Raw genomic sequence first — 16753 nt, 5'->3', positions numbered from 1 at the left:
TCTCTCTCTCTCTCTCTCTCTCTCTCTCTCTCTCTCTCTCTCTCTGTGTGTGTGTGTGTGTGTGTGTGTGTGTGTGTGTGTGTGTGTGTGTGTGTGTGCAGCATAGGTAAGAGATTCCCAAAGAATAAGCTTCAAGTCTCAGTAATCTTCGAGAGTTGCTGTCAGTCCGTTCTAACAGGGGCCTGCCTAAGAACACAGAAGGCAGGATAGACTAGCTAGCAGGAAACAGTGCAGTGTATCAACTCAGAGGCAGATTTTCAAAAAGAGTTTCAATGTTTTATTTTGGTAGTAGATAGAAAGATACAGTCTCTTTCCCAGAAGGCTCTATACCTTTCAGAACAGAACACTAGCATTCTTTTCTGCTTTCAGGGACTTGCTGCCCTGTGGGTGTTTAAAAACTCGTTTTTATTTTGTTTTGCTAGTATTGATTTTGTACTTCGCCTTCCTTCCTTCACTTGGTGTCATACCAATATCTCAGAAAGTAGTTGGGCTTTGGCAGGAATACTAAAGGCTACCACTGTCAAGAAAGTCTGGACACGAGACTACTGAAGACTTCCTAAAGGATCTCTGTGTATTCTTGTTCACTAAAGGTGGACATCTTGTTTTGATCTGTTTCTAATCTGTTTCTGAAGGATGTGTGTTGGGGTTGGGTAGTGAAGAGAGTTCATGAAAACAGAATTCAGGAGACTGAGACTCAGTAGTCTAAATGATTGGAAGAATACAGTAACTGCTCAGAAAAAAATGAGGGATACTTATTAGAGATGATACAAGGGGTTTTGGGGTGAAGATCAATTTGGGGTATGTTGAAATTTAACATGCAAATAAAGTTATTGAAGTAAGCCCTTGACTATTTGAGTCTGGAATATAGGAGAGAGGTCTGAGCTGTAACCTTGAATCTGAGAGTTATGGCATAGATATGCAATTTCAATTCATAATAGCAGAAGTGGTCACCAAAGGAGAGAGTATAGATAGAAAGGAAGCTAAAGATCGGACTTTGGGGCACTCTAATATGAAGAGAACAGAAAGCTAAACAAGAACTCATATGTAGGCCAAACAAAAATGGCTGCCTGCTAACTTTAGTCCCTTGACTATGCCAAAAGTCAAAAATTTTTAGGAGAGTTAAGAGGCAGAAGGGACTGTAGCCAGCATTTTCCCCCCACTCAAGAATACTAACCCAAGATATAGGAGCCCTGTATTCTAGCCTTGATTTTCTGATTGAATGAGTGAATGTGTCAGATCACTTGGCATCTCTGAATCTCCCTTCTTTACCTATGAAGATACCTAATCAAATGACATAAAAAGTTATGGTAGCCATAATTGTGTATTATCACTTTATAGAAGATACTGAGTGAAGTAATGTGTGACGCACCCAAACATTCTTTCCTTAGGAACAGTCCATTGCTTTTACTAATTTTAGATATATTAGAACCTCTAGGAAGCTTTTCATAATTCTGATCTCTGGCTCCCAAATTTAGCATCCCAATTTGTTGCTATGAGCTTGGTGTTGATGTTCCTCAGGTGATGTAGTCATGGTCGTCCGACCATAGTCTATGTAAACAAAGGATGGAACTATTCTGTTAGCTACTATACTGCTCTGTATATTAAACTGCATTTCCAACACAAGCATATTTGGTTAATTTTAAATACTTTTTTCTCTCACATGAAGCTTGTCACAGGAGGTTAGCTTTGTAGACCTTAGGATACAAAAACAGTGAGTATCAGCTTTCTTCAAAGCTTGGTAAAATGACCTCCATAATCTATTTGAAATGCTATAGGAAACCACAAGTCCGTGGTTGTGGAGGCTGCAGAGTACAGGGATTGTTTGACCTTTTTCTTCACCTTTTGTGATAAAAGATACAGGAGTCATTCCAAGGTTAATGAGCAGTATATCAGGCATAGTATACAAATCGTATTGCCTTTGTAACAACTGGGTAGCAGGCGGAGTCATGCAGTTTTCTGTAGCATACCTACTGACTTACAGTGGTTTCTCATCAACGCACGCTTTGCAACTTTGCCAGCCCACAGGGTGTGGGATTAGTTGATTTAGATACATGTTGTCTAGTGTGTGGCTATGCTTTTCAAACGGGATCCTAGTAGCCACTTCTCTGAGGCGTGTGTCTAGTAGACGAGGCATTTGGGACAGACAGGAGGACACAGGCATGGATTGTGGAGACCCATTATTTACAATCTTGCCTTATACACCTACCACTCTAATAGTGCAAGGAAGTGATTTCCCCATGACCATGGCACCAGTAACTAGCCTGGGAAATTTCCTTTGAACTCCCCTTGTCTAGCTCAGGCTTGTGTTTAGTGCTCTTTTTAACCCTAAATCACCTTTTTTTTTTTAAGCTGAGGAGCATAAACGTATACTATGTATGACTTGGTTTGCTCGTAAAATTGTCATATTTGATATGTTTAAAGATGTGGAGGCCTTGGGGGAAAAACAGAAAAATTCAGGGGAGAAACCAAGCAAGTCCTTAGAAATATTTCCCCCCCTCTGGGTCTTCATAGCTCTGCTCCATTCAGACGTGTGGCACATAATAATGAAGAGAAGCTTGGAATATACTCCGAAATTGCTCTAGGGTGACTAGGGCTCAAGATAATTGTAACTTTTAAAAATAGGTTTCACCGCTGTTTGGAACCATCTACAATTCAATTTACTTTATCGCACAAGCCGTGAATAATGCTCTGAAAGAAAATGGACAGGCTAGTGCTGCCAGCCTGGTTCAGCATTCCAGAAGCATGCAGTTCTATGGATTCAACCAGTTGATAAGGACAGATTCAAATGGAAATGGAATTTCGGAGTATGTAATTCTGGACACCAACTGGAAAGAATGGGAACTCCGCAGCACCTACACCGTGGACATGGAAACTGAACTGCTTCGCTTTAGAGGGACCCCCATTCACTTCCCTGGTGGCAGACCCACTAGCGCAGATGCAAAATGCTGGTTTGCAGAAGGGAAGATCTGCCGAGGAGGTAAGGAATGGGAACGCACTGGTCATCAGTTTAGTTCAGTGTGGCTTATAGGGGGCACTTCCTTAAGACAAGGTCTGTTTTAATATTGAAACACTCTCAAAGTCACACATTTGCATTGCAGATTGCACAAACGTCTTGGACTCCATCTCCTTAATTTAAAAATAATCAGAACCACAAAAGGCACTCCCCAGCCTTAAAGAATCATTCACAGTTTGAAAGGTAACCCAGCACGGGTTCTGAAAGAAGGCTCAGTCTTTCTCAAAGACATTATTTTAATAAAAGGAGAGTACCTTCCTGCCCCCTCACTTGAGTTGCCTGGGGCCTCTGGTTGTTTTCCTCTACTAAAAAGATCACCTGGGTATCCCATGGTATATCCAAATGCTGTCAGTCAGATTCTACCACAAGAACACCGTATTTACACCATCTCCTGTCTGAACTACCATTACACTAAAATTCTCCGCCTCACAGCTTAGCACAAAATCAATTTTCAGTTGTTTCTCATGGATTGGTTGTGTCTCCTCACTCTGCAAAATATACTGCTCCTTGAGGGTAGGAACCACAGCTAGTCATTCTGATGTCCCTTAGCAGTTTGATTGACTAGTAAGACTCTTTTAGCTTTTGGGAGAGGGAAGCTTCATCAAGTCTCTGAGAGCCAGAGGGTACCTTTAGAAGGACCCGTAGTATTCTGATTTAAGTATCTGCCTATACCTTTCCAAAAACAAGTGCATCTACTTGAAATAAGCTTTGACCCTGATTTTCCTTTAACATGACACATCCAGCTGCTTCTTCACTCACATCATCATGTACTTCCCCCTGAAATATTTGTAATCCTATTCAGATATTTAGATTTCATAGAGACCAACATATATGCTTATGTAGACACTAATTGTCAAAACCAGACTGTACCTCACCATTGATAAATTATATCAAATAATGATATAATTTATAAGGTCCGGGGACTCAGATGGATTAAAAAGGTCTTTTATTTTAGACAGCATAATACTTACCCTTCACAGGTAAGATGCCATACCTATTCTAAAGAATTTTATTGCTGTCCAACTTAAATTAATGCGCTCAAAGTTTTCCATTTGTAGACTTTCCTCCAAAGAAAACACCCTGGTCAGCCTTAATTCATGTGATTTGTTATTGTCAGAGTGGTGAGTGGTTTTGCTTCAGAACAGTGAAATTGCTTTCTTGTCCATAAAGTCAACAAGACAGACTGTGCTGTAGAAAAATGGAATTAGGTTAGGTACATGTGGCTTGATTTTAGAGTCACCAGGAAGCACAAGGACTCGCTCTGTGGTGGGCTGTATTTACTGCTTTTCTGTTTCAATGCTGTTCTTTTTTTTTTTTTCTTTCCCTCTCAGCCGGTATCGACCCCGCCTTAGCCATGATGGTCTGCCTTGCTTTGCTTATAGCCTTGCTGTCTGTTAATGGATTTGCTTACTTTATAAGGTACATTTTTTTGTTCTTTTTTATATACACAAAATAGAAGTCCACAATAGCCTTGTTAATATTGATTTCCAGGAAGTCATGTTTCAGTACAATTGCCTCATTATATGACCCACTGATTTTCTTTTCCATGGTGATTTACCATCCTTACTGGCCCCATTTAGAGTGAAGTGTTTTCAGGATGCTGAGAATAACATTCTCAGTTGTAGTGTCAGTGGTGATGTTGCCTATGAGTAGATCTGGTCTCAACATAATGGCGAAATAAAAGAACCAGGAGTTTAAGCTTCTTTATTACTGCTTATCTATGCCCCATTCCTGCTAGAAAAGGAACCATCTCCTTCCCCAAATGATATGGGAGGGAATGGAGTTGGAGTATTGTAGGTAGACTGACTAGATTCTAAGCTCTACAAAGAGCGGTGCTAATTCCTAAGTTTGGAGTAGCAGGTCCTGCTCGATCACTCAGTGTATAAAGGCAATTGCTGCTAAGTCTGAAGATCTGAGTTTGAATCCTGGGACCCACAATGGTGAAACAAGAGAATTGACTTCTACAAATTGTCCTCTGCCCTACATATGCATACTGTGGCACATGAGTGCTCAACACCCCTCCCACCCATGCACACACAGAGAATACATGGAACTATTTTAGGGGCTGGAGAGTAGCTTAGTGGATAAGATTGAATGCTGAGTTTGGCTCCCAGCACCCATGTCAGGTAGCTCACTCCAGGTCCAAGGAAGTTGATGACCTCTTCTGGCTTCCTCTGGCACTGCACTCCTGTGTGTACCCATATTTACACACAAATGTACATGTAATTAAAAATACAATCTTAAAACAAGATTACAATAAAGGTTCAATAAGCAAAAGTGAGCAAAGCACTTACCTCATACATGACTCCTAGTAGGCACTCAATAAATGGAAAAACTTAAGCCCTTTGTAGATACACCAGATTTTCCTGCTAATTGTTGTGAACCCAGAATCTTCATCTGGACATCTATGCCTTTTTTTTTTTTTCTGAGACAGGATTTCCCTGTGAAGCTCTGGCTGTCGTAGAACGCAGGCTGGCCTCAAACTCAGAGATTCACCTGCCTCTCTGCCTCTCGAGTGCTGGGATTAAAGTCCTATGTCACCACCGCCCAGCAACATCTATGCCTCTTGACCAAGTATAACAATCCGGATTGCTACTGTTCTTCTTCCTTGGATAGAAACTACCCCCTCTATTCATCAACGTCATAGTTATCATCAACTCTGTATTCCTCCCTCAAATCCTTTAACAGGTGGTTCACTAATTTGATGACCTGTTTCAAGACTGGTCTGAATGTCACTTAATCTGAAAATCCTTTCTTATGATCTTTGTATTTTAAGAGTTGGACTGTGTCCATATGAGAGTAATTTGGGGACAGTGAGAAATGAAGTAGGTCTCTCCTTTCCACCTTGTCATCTCTTTGTAAGGGTAGTCTCAACAATGATATGGTATGGACTCATTGGGAGTTATTTTGCTAAGTTCCAATAAAAAGTAGGTAGAGTATATGAACTTGGACAAGTCACTTAACCTCACTTGGCCAGGATTTTCTCATTTGTACAGTGAAGGAATTAGATTAGATGAAGCTGAAGAGTCCTTCAGCTTTGCTATTTTAATGAACTTACGAACAAATGAGATTCAAACCATCACAACAAGTGTTATTCTTCCTATTTAATATGTTGGCATCCCTGTGAAAAAGCATCATCTAGTTAAAAACTTGATCAGCACACACAAAAGAGCAGGTAGGTTATGAATTGTTAAGACACACTTGATGAAGACATCTAATCAAAGAAAATTTTTCTTCTAACTTCTGTGGCTGGGACATGTCAGTGCTAAGAACAGAAATTTAATATCCTTTACATGTTGCCAAATATTTTAATATTTAATTAGTATCCTTAGATACTCAGAAAAAACAAATGACAGACAATAACCCCCACCCTCGAGATTTTAGGAGTCATAGGCTCTTTCCACCCAGTCAGCTGCTTATATTACTAATCAACATTCCCAAATTATAATTCTTGCTGGTCTTTTAAACTGAATGGACTGGTACTCTGGGAAAAAAAGAGGACCCACAAGGATGTGTGTGTGTGTGTGTGTGTGTGTGTGTGTGTGTGTGTGTGTATGTGTATGTGGGGTGGGGGGTTGTTTGGAGCTGTGAGCTGAAGGGTAAAGAAGACTGGAGGGGACAATGATTGGAGAGGGACATGATTAGAGAGGAAAATGATTGGAGAGGTAAATGAGTTTGAGACAATTGGTACTTCAAGTGGTCACAGAAAACTCAGAGATGAGAACAAGGCACATCATTTCCCAGAGTCTCTTGGTCCTTGGTTCCTCAGCTAACAAAGCATAAAAGGTACCCCTCTTCATTGCCTTCCTCCCTCTCTCTGCCCACCATGGCTGCAATCAGAAGAGCTGAGCGGCTGATGAATTTCTGTAATAGATGATTACTTGCAGGAGAGTGACTCTCTGTTCCTTCCTTTTCTGTGTGTTTTGATTGTTTAAGGTTTTTTTTTCCCCCAGAAAGAAAGATGTGCAAAGAACCCAACCACCCCAAAACAAAGGATTCTTTGAACTCCCTGCTCCTCTGAACTGGATTGCATTGCTTTTCTGTGAAGCTCTCCCGAGCTTTGTAATACTAATGATGATAATAATAATAATGAGCCGTGCTTCTTTCCTGGTGCTTCATGCTTTTCAGAGCACTTACACATACATTATCCCATTTGATTTTCCAAACAACTCTCTAAAGCAGGTAATGTAAGGACTATTATCCAACTCAATAGGAGACACTGAGGCATGAAGAGGTTAAATTATTTATCCAAGGTCACCTGCACCTGGCTAATTAATGACAAAATCTGTACCAGCACCACTACCCCCAGACTGGGAATCCAATTTACTTTCTACTAGATTGTATTTTGAAGCACAATTATTTTTACAGGTGTGCCTGCTTTAAGACATTTTTCTACACATAAGAAACAGATAAGTTAGGAAGTGATGTTTTACTTTGCCAAAAGATTCATGTGCTCTACCCAAGAAGTCACTACAGGGCTCTTTTAATTTCCTCTGCAGGGCAGCAGCTCCCACCGTGATAAGGGACATAGTTGTTGGCAGACAATTAGGAGCACATTAATTGTTTGTTTCCAAACCAGTGAAGTCACGGAGAACAATTGACTGGGCTGCTGGTACTTAAAGCTACAGTGATGTTATAGAAGTCTCTTTAGGCCAGCTTGACAAAGCATTTAGTGGTTGTTTTTCTCACCCTGACTCTTGCAGTGAACACATTGCATTATTGAATTATGGAAAAAACAAAATCAGAATTTAGCTTCTAGCAGAGAGAGAGAGAGAGAGAGAGAGAGAGAGAGAGAGAGAGAGAGAGAGAGAGAGAATGAGAGCTGCACAGACTAATGTTCTGTCTTGATCCTAAATTGTTTGGTACACCCATCTGACTGTGTGAGGTAGACATTGTACACTCTTATGTGTCTACTAATTGATTTGCATAAAATAATTACATGGACTGCAAATTAATGGGCATGTTTGGAGAGAGTCATGTTTAAACTGTGTCTATGTATTACTCAGACAAGAGACTAAATTGGTAACAGGGAAAACAAAACAAAACAGAAAAACCCGAGTCAGCCCACTTGTTTGGAATCATGTAGACAAAGCAAACAACTGACTGAATTTTTCCACTTTTCAATCTGTTGCTTTGGCAACGCATGGATGCAACTTTTCAAGACAAGTGGTCTTATGGGCAGAAATCTGGGCCTGCAGCCAGAGACCAAGGATTCCAGTTCCAGCTCTGCCTAAGGCTAGGGAATCTCACCCAATTTGTGTTATTTTGCTTTGTTTCCTTAATGTGTTTTTGTGTATAAACCGGAGATCAATGACTTTTGACCTTAAGATTATTAGGGTGCATAGTGTAAGAACTATGCAGAGTTCCTTAAAATTATTCAGAGATGTTTTGAATGTGCTCCTGATGAGAGGTCACTATTTTATTAGTCTGAGATACTATCCCTATGCAACAGTAAGTTGCTGCTTCCCTTTGCTGCAGATATTATGGTAAAGCAGATCCCCTCAGAGTATGCAAAACATCCAGTCCCCTATTTTATTTCATATTTGTTTCAGGCGACGTATAAATAAAATCCAGTTGATTAAAGGACCCAACAGAATTCTACTGACTTTGGAAGATGTGACATTTATTAATCCCCACTTTGGCAGTAAGGTAAGTAGCCCCTTTTCTTGGTTATATTGCCCGATATCATAACCAGAAGCTACAAGTTATCATTGAATACATGACATTTAGTTAGTTTCAATTATGAAAATGCACGGACTGGAGAGATGGCTTAGCCATTAAAAGGCTAGGCTCACAACCAAAAACACAAGAGTAAAATGCACACTGCATTTAGAACACTTCGTATAAAAACCTATAAAATATCTCACAAAAATTTGTAAAAAATTGATTATAAATAAAAACTATTTTAGATATATGGGGTTAAAGAAAGCATATTATTAAATTATTTTATCTATTTTAATTTATGTTTTACTATGACTGCTAGAACACACATAGTTACATATGTGTCATGGAATATTCTTCAGCCACAAAAGAACAATATCTGTTGTTTGCAGCAATATGGATTGAACTAGAGGACATGATGCTAAAGGAAATAAGTCAGATCTAGGAAGGCACTATCACATGATCCTGCTCATATGTAGAAGTAGGAGAACGGATGAGTGATCCCCAGAGGGTAGGAAGGGTTGAAAGCAGGGAACTAGAGATTAGATAACTGGTATCACAGTACAGTTAGACAGGAGGAATAAATTCTAGTGTTCTAGAGAACACTTGAGTGACTGTAATTTAAACTTACTGCATAATATACAAAAAAGAAAAAAAAAAGAAAAGAAAAAGAGGAGGCCAATCGTTACTGACATAAAGAAATAATATAGGGGAATAGAAATACGGCTCAGCACTTAAAAGCTGCATTGGTCTTGCAGAGGGCCTGAATTTATTTTCAAGCACCCATGTCCAGCAGTAACTCTAGCTCCAGGGGATCCAACACACTCTTCAGTGCTCCACAGGCACCTGTAAGCGTGTAGCATGCATATATGTACACACAGACAAATTCATAAAATTAAAATAAATTAAAAAAAGAAATGAGTATTGTATGAGAGAATAAAAAGAAAAAAGAAAAAAGGAAATGATATATATATATTTAAGGATATCTAAATATTAATTACTCAGATTTGTTTATTATGCATTATGTACATATATCAATTAATTAATTTTATATCATGACATATGTTTGAATATTAATTATTAAGTAAAATTACATATATAGTTCATGTTATATTTCAGTTAGATAATACTGATTTAGCACTGTGTTCTGAAAGTGAACATAGTCCACTCTGGGCAATAGTTTAGCTTGGACTTCATATAACCCCTTTTAGGTAAACTTTACATTAGCCTCTAACACACAACCTGTTTACAGTTGTAAATAAAAGTGGAAAACAATGATTCAACTCATTAAAGAGGGTTGAGTTTCACAAGATTCCTGCTTATATTTGTGTTATAATAGGTGATCTTCATAAGGACCTGCTACTGTCTCTGGGACACATTTTCTGAGATTACATGTAGTCCTTACTTTCTGGGGCATTCTAGTCAAGTTGAAGACAATGAAGTCATGCAAGGAAATCAATAAATGCCAAATTGAACAAATGAGCTGGAAATCGAATAGGACTTCAGAGAAGTCAGATTAGTGGAAGGAGCCTTTTCAGAGATCTGCATCCAAAGCTGAGGCTTAAAAGAAGGGAAGGTAGAATTTGTCTATGTCCTAGATGGCAGACTGCTTATCAATCACTTTGCTTTGACCCTCCCAGGAGAAATTAGTAGCAAGGTTTGAAATTACACATAAAAAAAATCTGAATTTATGAGCTTTTGTAAAAGTTGGGTTGTAAGTGTTGGTATTTATCACAAAAGGGTGATTGCAAGCTAGCATTGTTGTGTGATATACTCCAAAATAATTAGAATATAGGGGTTTGAATGTTCTCATCACAAGGAAATGATAAATGTTTGAGATGACAGGCAATTTAAGTATCCTCATTCGAGAAATATACAATGTATGTATCTATGAACAGCATCATACTGTACTCTATAAAGTTGTATAATTATCTTCAATATATTTTTTAACTGTTGGCAGTCGGCCAAAATTCAGTAGCGAGTAGTTACATTTTTTGTAAAAGACATGTTTTATGTAGTTTTATTCAGTTTCCATCCTGTCTTCCTGGCCCTGAGAGATAGATATTCTGGGCAGAGGAAACAGCATAAACAGAAGCATGGAAAGCGAGCATGACGGGTAGGGGTGGGGGTATGGAATTTTTGTCAAGGGAGCTGGTGTGTTTCCTTATGCTAGTTTATTTGGCTGCAATAATGACACTGATCTTTGCATGTACTGTGGGGTGGCAAGATGTCGAGAGAAGATACAAAGACACCAGTCATATTGCTTCGACATGCCGTTTACTGCTGTCAATTTACTAAACCAGATTTAAGAACTGATTACCTCAGTGGCAAACTGGTCAGCTGCTTAAAAATGACACTAAAAATTACATGTAATTAGTTGACTGTATGAAGAATGGAGTTATGTGATAATGTCCTGTGTGGTTGATTGAATGAATGGATGAGCTAGCTGATTCATTTCCCATTTAGAATCCTCTGGTTTAAATCCTCCGATGGCTTTGGAAGGTGAATATCTCCTTCCTAGAAATGTGCTGATGAAAGGCAGACCTATCACTTTGGCTGAAATCTCTACACTACTCTCATGCCACAAAAATTCATTTTCATTTCTGAAACCACCAGAGGACACTAGCAGTCATGGTGGTGGATCTGTCTGGGTTTTTCAAACTCAGACTCAGTATTCTTTGTATGAAATTCCTCAACTGAAGCAGGAGAAAGTGCAGACCCTGACACGAAAGCTGTGAAGCAATCCCAATTTGTGACTTGATACTAAGATAAAATAATTCAGTGTTGTGGTTAAATTTTTTTTATCTAGAAATGTGATCAGTCATAAAAGTCATTGTGAAAATAGAGATAAATGTACTAAAGTTTTGGTCAAAGCATACAGTTTATTTCCAAAACCCTTATTAATTTGGCATTACCCATGTCAACCTGACAGTTCTTGACAGCTGTCTGGATGTTGTGTTCTAAAGTAGCAAAAACAATAACTATGCTCAATTTGGGACCTAAATTGGTATTGGTGAAATTATTAAGGCCACTCCATGTAGTTAAAAGGGAGATTTATTTAATGGCATAACTTACAAATGAAGGGATAGGTAGGTTGCAGGTTCTGTGAAAGACGCAGCTCAGTCCTGCGGTGTTCTCTGGAGAACTCTCCTCTGTCTACCTCTAGTGTCCCCTGTCCAAGCAGGAAGAGAGGCAGCACAACCAGATCTCGGGTCTTCAGGGTCCTCTCTTCACCCCGCCTTGTAGGCGTGACAGTTACCAAGCCTCAATGGGGGTTGGAACTTCAAGATCAAAGCTGGAATGGCTACCCACTACATCTCCCCCTTTTGTCTAAATAAGAAGGTTCTAACCTAATACAAGACTATATACAAAGGAATGGTTATCAAATATTGTCCAGGAATAATGAGGGATAATGACCTAGATAAGATGGAACTACAACCAATGCGAACAATATCAAGCAAGAAACACATACTAAAATCCAGAGAAATCTAGAGTGTAGGTAAATGGCATCTTACAAAGATCATTCCAAAATGTGTCCTATCCTAAAGAACCTGAATCTAATACTTAATATGTTCTATCTAAGATATTAGTGCTGTGGGATGGTCTGTATGTGTTCTGATTGGTCAATAAATAAAACACTGGCCAGTGGCCTGGCAGGAAGTATAGGCGGGACTAGCAGAGAGGAGAATTGAGAGAACAGGAAGGCGGAGGGAGACACTGCCAGCCGCCTCCATGACAAGCAGCATGTGAAGATGCCGGTAAGCCATGAGTCACATGGCAAGGTATAGATTTATAGAAATGGATTAATTTAAGATATAAGAACAGTTAGCAAGAAGCCTGGCACGGCCATACAGTTTGTAAGCAATATAAGTTTCTGTGTTTACTTGCTTGAGTCTGAACAGCTGTGGAACTGCTGGGTGACAGAGATTTGTCCTGACTGTGGGCCAGGCAGGAAAACTCTAGCTACAAACTGGCCTTTTCAATGCAGAGATCTTGTAATAGCCAAGTAAAGTCTATAATAAATATCCATCCACATGCCTTCTCATTTATACTAATATATAAACTGCACTTGTGTGTCAAAAATGTGCCAGTACTTGGAAAAATGTCATAAAAAGCACAACAGTGCTACTGACAGACAGACAGACAGACAGAATGCCTAGGGTTTAAGACAGCACACACAATGATAGGCATACATTTTGACCAGAAGAGAATAAAGACATCACTACAACTTTTTACTGTAAGAGTGAGAAAAAGACAGCAAATATCGATAGCTCTTTAGGGAATGTTAATGCTTGTTTAAGTGTTTTGGTCTAAGTGGAAAAGAATGGCATTACCCTAGAAGAACGTAGCTCTTGCCTCTAAGTCCCTTTTTGGCATTTGGCTTCTGTCAAGGCTTCTGAGTGGAACAGATAGGGGAAGCATACATTTTGCTTAATTGCTCTGCAGTCACAAACTTGCAGCTGGGTGTGTTTAATCAGTCAAGAAACCAAGCCAAGAATTCCATCCAAAAGGAATGTCTGAAAGTGTAAACTCTTTGAGAATACGGAATTAATTCAGTCCAGAAAAACTGGCAGGGCAGGAGAAGTCAGGTCAGAAAAAGAAGATTTGAGAAGAAAGTGAAGCTGAAATCCAAGTGTATGTGGATTTTGGCAGATTTTATCACTTTCTCCCTTGCCCTTCACAGAGAGGTCTATGTCTTAATACACATCTACGTGCTCTTGCGGAGATGTGAAAATAAAGAATAGAAGGGGAGTAGGTGGCTCCCTGGCCTTGATCTGTTGGAGGGAGTGCAGGTTGATGGAGGGGTTATGTGAAGAGTCAGGTTTTACATGTGCGCTTAAGTCTTGAGCTGCTAAAATTTCAGAACATTTTCTTCAGACTTTGTCATAGTTTTGGTATCGAAAGAACTTTTAAGTCAAGTCTAAGGCAACCAGTTATTTTCAGTTGATCAAGGACCATTGTAATCGAAATGTTAGAAAGTACTTAGGATAAATTCTTATTGGCAAGCAAGACTGATAGAAAGCATGATGGTAAGAAAGAGTGCAGGACGGGGAACTATAACACCAAAATCCTTGTTTAACCCCTGTATTCTTGAGCTGTCTTTTTCTTCCTTATAAAAAGGAGAGAAGAGAAGCTGAGCACTGTCGGTATGTGCCAGCAATCTTGGTCCGATGAAGGCAGAGGCAGGAGAATTATGTTATTAAGGCTAGCCTGTTCCACAGAGTGAGACTTTGTTTCAAAGTAATGGAAACACTACTATGACAACTAGTAATAAAAGTAATTAGTAAGAAATGAATAAATGGTGGTATTGGGGGCCTTGCCTAGATAATAACAGTGATATCTGTTCATTTCTATTCATTGTAATTCTTTTAAAAGACATTTTAAGAACTAAAGAGAAAAAGATTGAGGTACCTGTTGATTTAATCCATCCTCACATAAATTAAGTCTACTGGCTTATTTGAAGATATAGAAGCTTATCTGTAAAGATTAATACAGATTGTAGAGAACTCTCTTGATTTTGTCCTTCAACTGGGAAGCTTGCAGCTCCCCCTTTCAGACTGTGTGTCTAAGTAAAATCAAGGAATAAAGAATCTGGCCTACTTCAGCCTCACACTTATCATGGGCCGATAACCCACTTACTCTGTGTCAACTTAATTGCTCTGTGGGAGGCCTTCTGTCATTAATCTCATCTTCAGAAAGAACAATGCCAGTTGGCAGAGCAGAACAGAATGGAGCCAGTACTGGGAGTGAGGGACTGAAGTTATCCCCTAGTTCTATTTTTAAAAGTTTTGATTTCTCTATAACCACATTTCTCTTAACTAAATGATTGACTAGATGATATTTGGAAAAATATTTCACCATTTGGGTCTAAATTTCATGTCTATAAAATGAGGATTCCAGGTTAAATTAGTGACAGGTATTCTTTCTTGCCTCAAATTCTCTCTGGGATCCAGGGATGATGTGTTGCATACCTGTAATCCCAGTACTTGACAGGCTGGGGCAGGAGGATTATGAATTATAAACCATACAATGAGACCCAGTCTAAAACAAACAAGTAACATTATAGGGACTGAGGAGGTTGTATTTATACATTTAGGAATACATATCCACAAAATATATGTAACAACAACTAAAGAATAGAAGCCATGGATTTGAGAAAGAGCAATTGGGGATACAAGGGAAGGGGTGGGGGGATGTAAGGGAAGGGGTGGAGGGAAGAATGGGAAGGAGGAAAATGATGTAATTATATTTTAATTTTAAAAAAGCAAGTTATCTGGAAGAAAAAAATACTTGGGAATATTAGCCGTTCCTTGGTGGTATATAGAATTTAAGTAAGTTTCCAACCATAGCCTAGAAAGTGTTCTGAATGGTTATAATGAATTGGTTTTAAATAATGACAATGTTGTTTATAACCTTTTTTTCCCCTAATCCTTTCACAGAGAGGAAGTCGTGCCAGTGTAAGCTTCCAGATTATCTCAGAAGTTCAAAGTGCGAGGTCCCCAAGGCTGTCCTTTTCTTCAGGCAGTCTAACTCCAGCTACTTATGAGAACTCCAACATAGCAATCTATGAGGTAAGATATGTAAAAGTTCTTCAATCTGCAGCCTCCTTGGCTTTTAAAGCAATGCTGTCATTGAAGAGTCAGTTGTTTTCCTCCAAGTCTTCCTGTCTGTGTCCATTTACAAGCTTGCTTGACTGTTGTTTTTGACAGTGATTTTCCCCAGCAACTGATCTCCTACTTGAAACCTCATTGATACTTCAGCTCAATGCATTTATTAGGTTTGTGGGGAAAAGACCTGAGACCCACATAGTTAAATGGGCCAGTCATCCCACAACACTATATGTAATAGAAGAAATGACTGCCTGAGTTACTTGTTTGGTGTGAGATGCCTAGAGATACAGATATGCAGGGTAAAGTTTGGAGGGAATCTTCAAAGTCTAGTTGTTTTTCCTACACTTGTAACATTCTGGTGACATTGAAACTTTAAAAATTTTCTTTTTATTCACCTGTACTATCTTTGGGAATAACAGGTTACTTTATGCTTTATAAAATAGAAACACCCCTTTGAAGTTTCTGTCTTTCAAGATTTAAGAGGTCACCTCCTCCCCATTGTTCTTAGATATTAGAATTTCGCAACCAGAACAAATCTTGCATCACTTGTAGAGATGAGCTGTTTCTTCTCGGCAGGAAAACATTAAGCAGGGGGTAAAGGGAAAACAGAGTGTCCTTCTGTCTCTCCTAAGTGAGTCCTTCTGTCCCTCCTAAGTGAGGCTTTCCCAGTGTGCTTCCCTTGTTGTGTTTGGAGACACTCCTGAGAGCAGCAGACACTCTCAGCTTCAATAGGAACTGCAAAGGAAGTCTAAAGCAGGGAAGAATTCAGATTGTTGACTGCAATGGATTTTCCAGGAATATTCTCCTCCATCAAATAAATAATTCGCAAGGGGTTTGCTAGGGACTGAACATGTTACCTCCAAACTTTAGGTGTTAAAATTTAGTGACCAATATGACGACATTTGTAATAGCCTGAGATACTAAGTGAAAAAGTGAGACTCAGACAAATATCATGTGTTTTCTCTCATTTATGGATCCTAGAATTTTTATAAATGTATAAACATATATAGAGGTATATGACATGAGTGTAGAAGACTGGGGGAAGGGAGGAGATTAGTGGCAGGGAGAGAAGGAGGGTATGAGGGCATGAATGTGGTTAAAGTACAGGGTATTCTTGAAAGAACTTGTCTTTATGAAACTTATCATTGTGTTCAATGAATATGTGTCAGTGAAAAAGAGATGAGAGTTTAAAAAGTGATTCAATCAATGTGAGCAAAGTCCTTATAAACAAAACTTTGTACAGCATTTGGCCTGCTTGCCCTTCTGCCTTCCACCATGGGACAACACAATATTTCTCCACTTCAAAGGATGTGAAAACATCATCTTGGACATAAACAGCAATTCTCACTCAACAACTGAATCTACTATCCCTTGAACTTGAACTTTCCAGCCTCTAGAACTGTGATAAATAAATTCTTGTTTATATATATATATATACATAATAAATACATAAACATAAATACATATA

The 16753-nt window shown here is 39.0% G+C and overlaps 1 protein-coding gene across 1 annotated transcript in view; it reads left to right on the top strand.

The window, feature by feature from the left end:
• Positions 1-16753, top strand: part of Gucy2f (guanylate cyclase 2F, retinal) — an 80496-nt gene that overhangs the window by 23858 nt on the left and 39885 nt on the right. The window contains exons 3-6 of the mRNA XM_052746486.1: positions 2623-2977; positions 4345-4432; positions 8566-8662; positions 15115-15246. Coding sequence (XP_052602446.1) covers positions 2623-2977; positions 4345-4432; positions 8566-8662; positions 15115-15246 — 672 coding nt within the window. The remainder of the gene's footprint in view (positions 1-2622; positions 2978-4344; positions 4433-8565; positions 8663-15114; positions 15247-16753) is intronic.

The sequence above is a fragment of the Peromyscus californicus genome, unplaced genomic scaffold (genome assembly GCF_007827085.1).
Source record: "Peromyscus californicus insignis strain IS unplaced genomic scaffold, ASM782708v3 Scaffold_10__1_contigs__length_136768540, whole genome shotgun sequence".
Lineage (NCBI taxonomy): Eukaryota > Metazoa > Chordata > Mammalia > Rodentia > Cricetidae > Peromyscus > Peromyscus californicus.
The sequence above is the reverse complement of the archived record's forward strand: the minus strand, read 5'-3'. Positions and strand labels throughout refer to the sequence as shown.